The 13,507-nt window shown below is 41.9% G+C and overlaps 2 protein-coding genes across 7 annotated transcripts in view; both read right to left on the bottom strand.

The window, feature by feature from the left end:
• LOC149985682 (butyrophilin subfamily 1 member A1-like) overlaps positions 1–13,507 on the bottom strand; it is an 89,520-nt gene that overhangs the window by 34,044 nt on the left and 41,969 nt on the right. The gene's annotated exons all lie outside the window — the stretch shown is intronic.
• The window catches only part of LOC118966040 (butyrophilin subfamily 2 member A1-like), a 49,172-nt gene that overhangs the window by 34,941 nt on the left and 724 nt on the right, over positions 1–13,507 (bottom strand). For 2 of the 6 annotated variants that reach the window (XM_036987937.2, XM_090181815.1), the window contains exons 2-6: positions 7,256–7,330; positions 6,704–7,054; positions 4,673–4,954; positions 3,170–3,286; positions 1,408–1,431 (exon numbers count right to left, since the gene is read on the bottom strand). In XM_036987937.2, the coding sequence (XP_036843832.1) occupies positions 1,408–1,431; positions 3,170–3,286; positions 4,673–4,954; positions 6,704–7,054; positions 7,256–7,325 (844 nt within the window). In that variant the 5' untranslated portion in view covers positions 7,326–7,330. Of the gene's footprint in view, positions 1–1,407; positions 1,432–1,805; positions 1,862–3,169; positions 3,287–4,664; positions 4,955–6,703; positions 7,055–7,255; positions 7,349–13,507 lie in introns of those variants that run through there. The other 4 variants (XM_036987922.2, XM_090181839.1, XM_090181846.1 and 1 more) reach the window with 4 other exon arrangements.

Below are 13,507 nucleotides of genomic sequence, written 5' to 3'. Positions count from 1 at the left end.
ATGGAAGACATACAAGACCACTGATAATCTCCCTCGATCTGGGGCTCCACGCAAGATCTCACCCCGTGGGGTCAAAATGATCACAAGAACGGTGAGCAAAAATCACAGAACCACACGGGTGGACCTAGTGAATGACCTGCAGAGAGCTGGGACCAAAGTAACAAAGCCTACCTTCAGTAACACACTACGCCGCCAGGGACTCAAATCCTGCAGTGCCAGACGTGTCCCAATGCTTAAGCCAGTACATGTCCAGGCCCGTCTGAAGTTTGCTAGAGAGCATTTGGATGATCCAGAAGAAGATTGGGAGAATGTCATATGGTCAGATGAAACCAAAATATAACTTTTTGGTAAAAACTGAACTCGTCGTGTTTGGAGGACAAAGAATGCTGAGTTGCATCCAAAGAACACCATACCTCCTGTGAAGCATGGAGGTGGAAACATCATGCAACTGTTCAGGGAAGTCAGGAACCAATACACACAGTCAGTCAGGAAAGCAAAGGCCAGCTTTTTCAAGCAGAAATTTGCATCCTGTAGCTCTAACTCAAAAAGGTTCTGGGACACTGTAAAGTCCATGGAGAACAACGGCACCTCCTCCCAGCTGCCAAACTTCACTGAAGCTAGGTAACACGATAACTTCAACAAGCATTTCTCAACGGCTGGTCATGCCTTCCTCCTGGCTACTCCTACCTCGGCCAACAGCTCCGACCCCCTGGCCATGTATCGTGAGATTTTGAGTGAAAACCTCCTTCCATCAGCAAGGGCATTGAAGATGAAACGTGACTGGGTCTTTCAGCATGACAATGATCCCAAACACAATGAAGGTGTGGCTTCGCAAGAAGCATTTCAAGGTCCTGGAGTGGCCTAGCCAGTCTCCAGATCTCAACCCCATAGAAAATCTTTGGAGGGAGTTGAAATTCCGTGTTGCCCAGCAACATCCCCAAAACATCACTGCTCTAGAGGAGATCTGCATGGAGGAATGGGCAAAAATACCAGCAACAGTGTGTGAAAACCTTGTGAAGACTTACAGAAAACGTTTGACCTCTGTCATTGCCAACAAAGGGTATATGACAAAGTATTGAGATAAACTTTTGTTATTGACCAAATACTTATTTTCCACCATAATTTGCAAAGAAATTCATTAAAAATCCTACAATGTGATTTTCTATATTTTATTTCTCATTTTGTCTGTCATAGTTGAAGTGTACCTATGATACATTACAGGCCTCTCTCATCTTTTTAAGTGGGAGAACTTGCACAATTGGTGTCTGACTAAATACTTTTTTGCCCCACTGTATAGTTAAGTCCAAAAAATGAATGTAGCAACTACCAATTGCCTTTTTGTGCTCATCAACAAACATAAAATGGTTTACATAAATCTAGCGGTGATGATCTGAAGACACGACTTACCATCCTCATTCTCAGTGAGGTCAACTGTAAACATGTAGAGTAGATGGAAGACAGTGAGAACATCATTAACATGAACACTAGAAGATGTAGTCTCTCTCTGGGACTCCTTGTCTCATATCAATGTTCCAACATCAGATAAAAGTCAGGGAACATTAATATAAACAACATGAAGTGTTTTCTACTTCACAAGAAGGTACATCTATAGAAGAGACATTGGTTTACATAATGTTAACAATGTGGTGATCAATGTTCCAACATCAGAAGGAGTATCTTCAATAAAAATCTACTATCCTATCACCACCACCACCTCTTCATTTCATTCAATAAACATGTTAATTAGAATTACAAGGTGTAGTCTGCATAGTGAATCTTTACAGTCGTGTGTATAATCTGAGTTAGGGACAATAAAACCCCTATTTACCCCACTGTAGTTTGAGTTGATCTATTATCACACCTGTAGATTAACATCAGTCATCAGTGTTTACATGTTAATCACCTGCAGGTTAAAATCAGTCATCAGTGTCAACATGTTAATCACCTGTAGATTAAAATCAGTCATCAGTGTTAACATGTTAATCACCTGCAGATTAAAATCAGTCATCAGTGTTAACATGTTAATCACCTGCAGATTAAAATCAGTCATCAGTGTTAACATGTTAATCACCTGCAGGTTAAAATCAGTCATCAGTGTTAACATCTTAATCACCTGTAGATTAAAATCAGTCATCAGTGTTAACATGTTAATCACCTGCAGATTAAAATCAGTCATCAGTGTTAACATGTTAATCACCTGCAGATTAAAATCAGTCATCAGTGTTAATATGTTAATCACCTGCAGATTAAAATCAGTCATCAGTGTTAACATGTTAATCACCTGCAGGTTAAAATCAGTCATCAGTGTTAACATGTTAATCACCTGCAGGTTAAAATCAGTCATCAGTGTCAACATGTTAATCACCTGCAGGTTAAAATCAGTCATCAGTGTCAACATGTTAATCACCTGCAGATTAAAATCAGTCATCAGTGTCAACATGTTAATCACCTGCAGATTAAAATCAGTCATCAGTGTTAACATGTTAATCACGTGCAGATTAAAATCAGTCATCAGTGTCAACATGTTAATCACCTGCAGATTAAAATCAGTCATCAGTGTTAACATGTTAATCACCTGCAGATTAAAATCAGTCATCAGTGTTAACATGTTAATCACCTGCAGATTAAAATCAGTCATCAGTGTCAACATGTTAATCACCTGCAGATTAAAATCAGTCATCAGTGTTAACATGTTAATCACCTGCAGATTAAAATCAGTCATCAGTGTCAACATGTTAATCACCTGCAGATTAAAATCAGTCATCAGTGTCAACATGTTAATCACCTGTAGATTAACATCAGTCATCAGTGTTAACATGTTAATCACCTGCAGATTAAAATCAGTCATCAGTGTTAACATGTTAATCACCTGCAGGTTAAAATCAGTCATCAGTGTCAACATGTTAATCACCTGCAGATTAAAATCAGTCATCAGTGTCAACATGTTAATCACCTGCAGGTAAAAATCAGTCATCAGTGTCAACATGTTAATCACCTGCAGATTAAAATCAGTCATCAGTGTCAACATGTTAATCACCTGCAGATTAAAATATATATTATCATGTATCCATAGAATACAACCACTGTGAATGTGTTGAGGTTGAAAAAATTGCAGACATTTATTTTTAACAATGAAACATTCATTCATCAACATTCATCTCTCCATTACCTTTCTTACTGTTTATCCAGAAGATAGCCAGAGATAACCCAATCACAGTGAAGGCTCCCACACAGCATAACACAATGAAGGCCATTCTCCATGGGCTAGTGTGATGAAACAACTCACCTAAAACACACATCATAAGACATCAACAACAGAGTTTGGTACTAATACTACCACACATCAACAACAGGGTTTGGTACAAATACTACCACACATCAACAACAGGGTTTGGTACTAATACTACCACACATCATTACACATCAATAACAGGGTTTGGTACTAATACTACCACACATCAACAACAGGGTTTGGTACTAATACTACCACACATCAACAACAGGGTTTGGTACTAATACTACCACACATCATTACACATCAACAACAGGGTTTGGTACTAATACTACCACACATCAACGACAGGGTTTGGTACTAATACTACCACACATCAACAACAGGGTTTGGTACTAATACTACCACACATCAACGACAGGGTTTGGTACTAATACTACCACACATCAACAACAGGGTTTGGTACTAATACTACCACACATATTTACACATCAACAACAGGGTTTGGTACTAATACTACCACACATCAACAACAGGGTTTGGTACTAATACTACCACACATCATTACACATCAATAACAGGGTTTGGTACTAATACTACCACACATCAACAACAGGGTTTGGTACTAATACTACCACACATCAACGACAGGGTTTGGTACTAATACTACCACACATCATTACACATCAATAACAGGGTTTGGTACTAATACTACCACACATCAACAACAGGGTTTGGTACTAATACTACCACACATCAACGACAGGGTTTGGTACTAATACTACCACACATCAACAACAGGGTTTGGTACTAATACTACCACACATCATTACACATCAACAACAGGGTTTGGTACTAATACTACCACACATCAACAACAGGGTTTGGTACTAATACTACCACACATCATTACACATCAATAACAGGGTTTGGTACTAATACTACCACACATCAACAACAGGGTTTGGTACTACTACTACCACACATCAACAACAGGGTTTGGTACTAATACTACCACACATCAACAACAGGGTTTGGTACTAATACTACCACACATCAACAACAGGGTTTGGTACTAATACTACCACACATATCAACAACAGGGTTTGGTACTAATACTACCACACATATCAACAACAGGGTTTGGTACTAATACTACCACACATCAACAACAGGGTTTGGTACTAATACTACCACACATCAACAACAGGGTTTGGTACTAATACTACCACACATCAACAACAGGGTTTGGTACTAATACTACCACACATCAACAACAGGGTTTGGTACTAATACTACCACACAGCAGTGGATTGTCTCATAATAAACACTATCCTTCTGTGTTGTCGTCTCAAAGCCTTTGGTTAAAACACATACTGGACATTAACACATCAATATCTCCAGTGTTTCATGTCTAAATAATATGATGTTGCTACTCACTAGGGAGGTGAATCTCTGTCTCCATCTTCTCATTGATCCTGCTCTGTTGGACTCTGCAGGTAAAGCGGTTGGTGTCAGTCTCCTGGACAATGACATGTTGTTTGACTCTGTAGAATCCCTTGAAGTCTTTATCTATCTCAGGAGGACCAGCAGAGAGATGGACTCCTTTACTGTCCCACCACACCAGCTCAGGCTGAGGGTGCCAGCCTTCTGTTTCACACAGCAGACCCATCCCTCCCTCTCTGTGTCCCTCAAAGGACACCACTGGCTTGGATCCTACAGCTACAGACACACAGATAGACTGAATGTTACCTGATGACAGGCTGTGAACAAATAGACACATACTGTATCCAGTAATATAGTAATACCCGACACCCTAGACCCACTCCAATTTGCTTACCGCCCAAATAGGTCCACAGACGATGCCATCTCAACCACACTGCACACTGCCCTAACCCATCTGGACAAGAGGAATACCTATGTGAGAATGCTGTTCATCGACTACAGCTCGGCATTCAACACCATAGTACCCTCCAAGCTCGTCATCAAGCTCGAGACCCTGGGTCTCGACCCCGGCCTGTGCAACTGGGTACTGGACTTCCTGTCGGGCCGCCCCCAGGTGGTGAGGGTAGGCAACAACATTTCCACCCCGCTGATCCTCAACACTGGGGCCCCACAAGGGTGCGTTCTGAGCCCTCTCCTGTACTCCCTGTTCACCCACGACTGCGTGGCCACGCACGCCTCCAACTCAATCATCAAGTTTGCGGATGACACAACAGTGGTAGGCTTGATTACCAACAACGACGAGACGGCCTACAGGGAGGAGGTGAGGGCCCTCGGAGTGTGGTGTCAGGAAAATAACCTCACACTCAACGTCAACAAAACTAAGGAGATGATTGTGGACTTCAGGAAACAGCAGAGGGAACACCCCCCTATCCACATCGATGGAACAGTAGTGGAGAGGGTAGCAAGTTTTAAGTTCCTCAGCATACACATCACAGACAAACTGAATTGGTCCACTCACACAGACAGCATTGTGAAGAAGGCGCAGCAGCGCCTCTTCAACCTCAGGAGGCTGAAGAAATTTGGTTTGTCACCAAAAGCACTCACAAACTTCTACAGATGCACAATCGAGAGCATCCTGGCGGGCTGTATCACCGCCTGGTACGGCAACTGCTCCGCCCACAACCGTAAGGCTCTCCAGAGGGTGGTGAGGTCTGCACAACGCATCACCGGGGGCAAACTACCTGCCCTCCAGGACACCTACACCACCCGATGTTACAGGAAGGCCATAAAGATCATCAAGGACATCAACCACACGAGCCACTGCCTGTTCACCCCGCTATCATCCAGAAGGCGAGGTCAGTACAGGTGCATCTGGGGCCGAGAGACTGAAAAACAGCTTCTATCTCAAGGCCATCAGACTGTTAAACAGCCACCACTAACATTGAGGGGCTGCTGCCAACACACTGACACTGACACTGACTCAACTCCAGCCACTTTAATAATGGGAATTGATGGAAAATGATGTAAATATATCACTAGCCACTTTAAACAATGCTACCTTATATAATGTTACTTACCCTACATTATTCATCTTATATGCATACGTATATACTGTACTCTATATCATCGACTGCATCCTTATGTAATACATGTATCACTAGCCACTTTAACTATGCCACTTTGTTTACATACTCACCTCATGTATATACTGTACTCGATACCATCTACTGTATCCTGCCTATGCTGCTCTGTACCATCACTCATTCATATATCCTTATGTACATATTCTTTATCCCCTTACACTGTGTATAAGACAGTAGTTTTGGAATTGTTAGTTAGATTACTTGTTGGTTATTACTGCATTGTCGGAACTAGAAGCACAAGCATTTTCGCTACACTCGCATTAACATCTGCTAACCATGTGTATGTGACAAATAAAATTTGATTTGATTTGAATATGAAGGAAAGAGGTGATGTCATTGTACTGTAGTTAGATTATTACATTAACATGAAAATAAACCTCACCTTTAACGAGGACTTGAACAGTGAAATCATCATACCAGCTCTTTGCCTTAATAAAACATTTGTAATGTCCCTCATCAGTGCCTTGTACCCTGGTCAGTTTCAAAGAGGTGTTTCCCCTCCAGAGTTCTTCTTGAAACAGTGAAGTTCTTTCTTTGTAGGAGGGAATCTGATCCTCTCGTATGATTTTTCTGTTTTGGTAACGAAAGACACGACCATCTTTGAAGTCCAGGTTCAGCCAGTCCACTGTCATGTCCTCAGCGCTGATGTTGGGTTTGAGGTGACAGGGCAGAATGATGTCATCACCAGCTACAGCAACAATGGGATCAGTTGGACCAAGAACCTCAAACCTCTCTGAAAAGAACAGACAGAAATGAAGGAGTATTTAGGACATTACCCACCACTAAAGACAAACAGACAGTCAAATGTAATTGAGAGAAACGTCTTATTCAAAACATCTAAAAATCTATGCAATAATGCACACACACAAATGTGGAGCATTTGCTGTTGCATGAGACACCAAACACACACAGAGGGAATTAACACTGTAGTTACCTGACTCAGAGAGTGAACTGTGGAGGAGAAACAGGAGAGTCACAAACAGACTGTCTGGTCCAGTCTCCATTATTCCTGAAAGAGACATTTGATCTAACAAATAAACATAAATTATAAAGATCAGAACCAGATATCAACCAGTAGACCTTCAGTATCTTACTGTGGCTCCTTTCAGATAAAGTCAATAGACCTTCAGTATCTTACTGTGGCCCCTTTCAGCTAAAACCAATAGACCTTCAGTATCTTACTGTGGCTCCTTTCAGATAAAGTCAATAGACCTTCAGTATCTTACTGTGGCTCCTTTCAGATAAAACCATTAGACCTTCAGTATCTTACTATGGCCCCTTTCAGATAAAACCAATAGACATTCAGTATCTTACTATGGCCCCTTTCAGATAAAACCAATAGATTACACTATAGGCCTACTGATTATTGATAGTGTAAAAACTATTGGTCTCTAAATCCAGAGAAATGACGGACCATGTAAAAACTATTGGTCACTAAGTAAGGCTAGAATGACCATGTAAAAACTATTGGTCACTAAGTATGGCTAGAATGACCATGTAAAAACTATTGGTCACTAAGTATGGCTAGAATGACCATGTAAAAACTATTGGTCACTAAGTATGGCTAGAAGGACTATGTAAAAACTATTGGTCACTAAGTATGGCTAGAAGGACCATGTAAAAACTATTGGTCACTAAGTATGGCTAGAAGGACCATGTAAAAACTATTGGTCACTAAGTATGGCTAGAAGGACTATGTAAAAACTATTGGTCACTAAGTATGGCTAGAAGGACCATGTAAAAACTATTGGTCACTAAGTATGGCTAGAATGACCATGTAAAAACTATTGGTCACTAAATAAGGCTAGAAGGACCATGTAAAAACTGTTGGCTGGTATAGCCTCACCCGTCTGAGAGGTCTACTGTGAATGCCCTCACCCGCTCGCTACTGTATATACTTATAACTGATTGGTTTGGTTCTGTCCTCTGTAGTGCTGACCAGTTAGAACATGATGTTCAGGTCCATCACTATACTCTTGAAAGTCACCACCACACACAGACACAGCTGTTTCCATTTGAGAATGTTTATATGATTTTGGTCATCTGATTTTGGTCATCTGATTTTGGTAAACTCGACACATTCAATCAGTCTTTTTGTTCTGTATCAATGTACTCAACCCAGTCGTTCAGTCTGTTTGTTCTGTATCTATCTATCTATCATATATTTAGCTGGTGGCATCATGTGGAATAGACACCAGCTGGAATGCAATTTTAACCAATCAGCATTCAGGATTAGACACACCTGTTGTATAAACATGTATGAACATGAATAAATGGCAAATGGCATTAAACGTATAACAGGGCTATAAACACAGCATCAATATGTACATAAACATTCACCTCTCATTCACCTTCACCTGGAGAAAGAGATACATTAATTACTTGGATTGACAAAGTGTCAAGATTTATGTCATCCTCTCTCTACAGCCTTGTGTGAGAATCTGCCAGGCTGAGATCTTATCAGATCTGCCCTGGTGTCGCAGGGTCGTAAATTACTCTGTGCATGAGCAAGGTCCAACAACTGTCTGGGATGATTCTAGAACAGGCCTGGGCAATTATTTTCCATGGAGGGCCACATTAGAACATATTTTTGCCATCGCGGGCCAGAATCATATTACAGGATGATACATCAAATGTATGACTGTGTTGACAGATACAGTGCCTTGCGAAAGTATTCGGCCCCCTTGAACTTTGCGACCTTTTGCCACATTTCAGGCTTCAAACATAAAGATATAAAACTGTATTTTTTGGTGAAGAATCAACAACAAGTGGGACACAATCATGAAGTGGAACGACATTTATTGGATATTTCAAACTTTTTTAACAAATAAAAAACTGAAAAATTGGGCGTGCAAAATTATTCAGCCCCTTTCCTTTCAGGGCAGCAAACTCTCTCCAGAAGTTCAGTGAGGATCTCTGAATGATCCAATGTTGACCTAAATGACTAATGATGATAAATACAATCCACCTGTGTGTAGTCAAGTCTCCGTATAAATGCACCTGCACTGTGATAGTCTCGGAGGTCTGTTAAAAGCGCAGAGAGCATCATGAAGAACAAGGAACACACCAGGCAGGTCCGAGATACTGTTGTGAAGAAGTTTAAAGCCGGATTTGGATACAAAAAGATTTCCCAAGCTTCAAACATCCCAAGGAGCACTGTGCAAGCGATAATATTGAAATGGAAGGAGTATCAGACCACTGCAAATCTACCAAGACCTGGCCGTCCCTCTAAACTTTCAGCTCATACAAGGAGAAGACTGATCAGAGATGCAGCCAAGAGGCCCATGATCACTCTGGATGAACTGCAGAGATCTACAGCTGAGGTGGGAGACTCTGTCCATAGGACAACAATCAGTCGTATATTGCACAAATCTGGCCTTTATGGAAGAGTGGCAAGAAGAAAGCCATTTCTTAAAGATATCCATAAAAAGTGTCGTTTAAAGTTTGCCACAAGCCACCTGGGAGACACACCAAACATGTGGAAGAAGGTGCTCTGGTCAGATGAAACCAAAATTGAACTTTTTGGCAACAATGCAAAACGTTATGTTTGGCGTAAAAGCAACACAGCTGAACACACCATCCCCACTGTCAAACATGGTGGTGGCAGCATCATGGTTTGGGCCTGCTTTTCTTCAGCAGGGACAGGGAAAATGGTTCAAATTGATGGGAAGATGGATGGAGCCAAATACAGGACCATTCTGGAAGAAAACCTGATGGAGTCTGCAAAAGACCTGAGACTGGGACGGAGATTTGTCTTCCAACAAGACAATGATCCAAAACATAAAGCAAAATCTACAATGGAATGGTTCAAAAATAAACATATCCAGGTGTTAGAATGGCCAAGTCAAAGTCCAGACCTGAATCCAATCGAGAATCTGTGGAAAGAACTGAAAACTGCTGTTCACAAATGCTCTCCATCCAACCTCACTGAGCTCGAGCTGTTTTGCAAGGAGGAATGGGAAAAAAAATTCAGTCTCTCGATGTGCAAAACTGATAGAGACATACCCCAAGCGACTTACAGCTGTAATCACAGCAAAAGGTGGCGCTACAAAGTATTAACTTAAGGGGGCTGAATAATTTTGCACGCCCAATTTTTCAGTTTTTGATTTGTTAAAAAAGTTTGAAATATCCAATAAATGTCGTTCCACTTCATGATTGTGTCCCACTTGTTGTTGATTCTTCACAAAAAAATACAGTTTTATATCTTTATGTTTGAAGCCTGAAATGTGGCAAAAGGTCGCAAAGTTCAAGGGGGCCGAATACTTTCGCAAGGCACTGTATATCTACTGTAAATCACGTCCAGATATGCTACTTATTTTACTTGTTTAACATGCACAGAAATAAACCACATCCATGTTCTCCTTTTGGGAGGTATTTTAATTATTAAACATTCAATGAACTACACAGAGGTACACTGTGCATTCAGTACCACGGACAGAACTCTTGTTAACGGGGATGCACAAAAACACAAGAAAGAGAGAGAGAGCTCAACATTACATTTAACCACTCAATCAGTGTGAGGAGTGAAGTCTCTGATGGGCATTGACTAGAGCAGTGAAGTCAGGTAGAGTTTCTGATGTTGCTATGCGCAGAATTGTTGAGAGGTGACAGTCAGTAAAAGACGATCTGTGCCTTGACTTGTTATATTTCACCACTGAAAATGTCTGTTCACATACATAGGTTGACCTAAACAGTACAAACATCTTCTGAGCATAACTCTTAATCTTTGGAAAGTTTTGTTCATCGAGAGATGCATAGAACCTCGTCAGTGACAGTGTTTTGAATAGTTCTCCAATCACTGCATCAGACTGAAGATCGATAAGTTCAAGTTGCAGGTCAGTGGGAGCGTTGTCCACATTGAAGGTGAAAGGAGAGGAAACCAACAGCATGTCATTTCCCAACACTTTGAAATCCTCAAAACGACGAGAAAACGCACAGTTCAAAGCACGCAGCAGTGATGTATACTTCTCCATCTGGTCATCTGATAGGGAACAGACTAGTAGTGTCAGAAGGTCATCTGATAGGGAACAGACTAGTAGTGTCAGAAGGTCATCTGATAGGGAACAGACTAGTAGTGTAGGAAGGTCATCTGATAGGGAACAGCCTAGTAGTGTCAGAAGGTCATCTGATAGGGAACAGACTAGTAGTGTCAGAAGGTCATCTGATAGGGAACAGACTAGTAGTGTCAGAAGGTCATCTGATAGGGAACAGACTAGTAGTGTCAGAAGGTCATCTGATAGGGAACAGACTAGTAGTGTCGGAAGGTCATCTGATAGGGAACAGACTAGTAGTGTCGGAAGGTCATCTGATAGGGAACAGACTAGTAGTGTCGGAAGGTGGGTGAGATTGTTGTCATCTGATAGGGAACAGACTAGTAGTGTCGGAAGGTGGGTGAGATTGTTGTCATCTGATAGGGAACAGACTAGTAGTGTCGGAAGGTGGGTGAGATTGTTGTCATCTGATAGGGAACAGACTAGTAGTGTCATCTGATAGGGAACAGACTAGTAGTGTCATCTGATAGGGAACAGACTAGTAGTGTCATCTGATAGGGAACAGACTAGTAGTGTCATCTGATAGGGAACAGACTAGTAGTGTCATCTGATAGGGAACAGACTAGTAATTTCATCTGATAGGGAACAGACTAGTAGTGTCATCTGATAGGGAACAGACTAGTAATGTCATCTGATAGGGAACAGACTAGTAGTGTCATCTGATAGGGAACAGACTAGTAATGTCATCTGATAGGGAACAGACTAGTAGTGTCGGAAGGTGGGTGAGATTGTTGTCATCTGATAGGGAACAGACTAGTGGTGTCGGAAGGTGGGTGAGATTGTTGTCATCTGATAGGGAACAGACTAGTGGTGTCGGAAGGTGGGTGAGATTGTTGTCATCTGATAGGGAACAGACTAGTGGTGTCGGAAGGTGGGTGAGATTGTTGTCATCTGATAGGGAACAGACTAGTAGTGTCGGAAGGTGGGTGAGATTGTTGTCATCTGATAGGGAACAGACTAGTAGTGTCAGAAGGTGGGTGAGATCGTTGGTTTCTACTTGGCGGATCAGGAGGAGTAATTTTCCCTTGAAGGCCTTAATAACAAGGCTGTACATCTGATGTGCAACAAGGCCCTTCCCTTGTAGTTTGTAATTCAGTTCATTCATGAGGGCCATGAATATCCAATGTTTTCCTTGCCCCAAAAAAACAGATACCAATACCGATATTTACAATTTCTGCTTCCTTTTAAGAATTCTAGTACAGTTAAATAGTTACCACACACACACATACATGGACGCAGCAAGAGGCGTCACTACAGTCACTGGTTCAAATCCAGGCCGTATCACATCCGACCATTATTGGGACTCCCACAGCGCCGTCTGGATTTGGCCGGAATTGGCCGGATTTCATCACACATGTCAAACAGTGAAGTTTCAGCTCTGTCTGTCCGTGGCCTCTCTTCCTTGGTGCACACTGTAACTGTGTCCATTTCCATCTTGTCCAGCTGTGTAAGTAACATTTCACATAAACCCTGTTTCTTGTCTGCATTGAAGTAGCGGTCCTTGTACCTATTTTGTGCACTACTTTTGACCAGGGCCGATAGTAGTGCACTATATATAGGGAATAGGGCATCCCTAACAGATAGTGTGGTGAAGAAGGTGCAACTGCGCCTCTTCAACCTCAGAAGGCTGAAGAAATTAATCCTGGACCCTAAGACCCTCACAAAGTTTTACAGATGGACAAATGAGAGCATCCTGTCGGGCTGTTTCACCGCCTGGTACGGCAACTGCAACGCCCGCAACCACAGTGGCTCTCCAGAGGGTGGTGTGGTCTGCCCAACGCATCACCGGGAGCACACTGCCTGCCCTCCAAGACACCTACAGCACCCGATGTCACAGGAAGGCCAAAAAGATCATCAAGGACATCAACCACCCGAGCCACTGCCTGTTCACCCCTCTACCATCCAGAAGACAAGGTCAGTACAGGTGCATCAAAGCTGAGACCGAAAGACTGAAAAACAGCTTCTATCTCAAGGTCATCAGACTGTTAAATAGCCATCACTAGCTACCACCCGGTTACTCAACCCTGCACCTTAGAGGCTGCTGCCCCATGTACATAGACATGGAATCACAGGTCAATTTAACAATGGAACACTAGTCACTTCAATGATGTTTATGTACTGCTTTACTCATTTCA

The sequence above is a fragment of the Oncorhynchus mykiss genome, chromosome 1 (assembly GCF_057628025.1).
Source record: "Oncorhynchus mykiss isolate SJ-2025 chromosome 1, ASM5762802v1, whole genome shotgun sequence".
In the NCBI taxonomy this organism is placed as follows: domain Eukaryota; kingdom Metazoa; phylum Chordata; class Actinopteri; order Salmoniformes; family Salmonidae; genus Oncorhynchus; species Oncorhynchus mykiss.
Note: the sequence above shows the minus strand (reverse complement) of the source record. Positions and strands in the feature narration are given on the sequence as shown.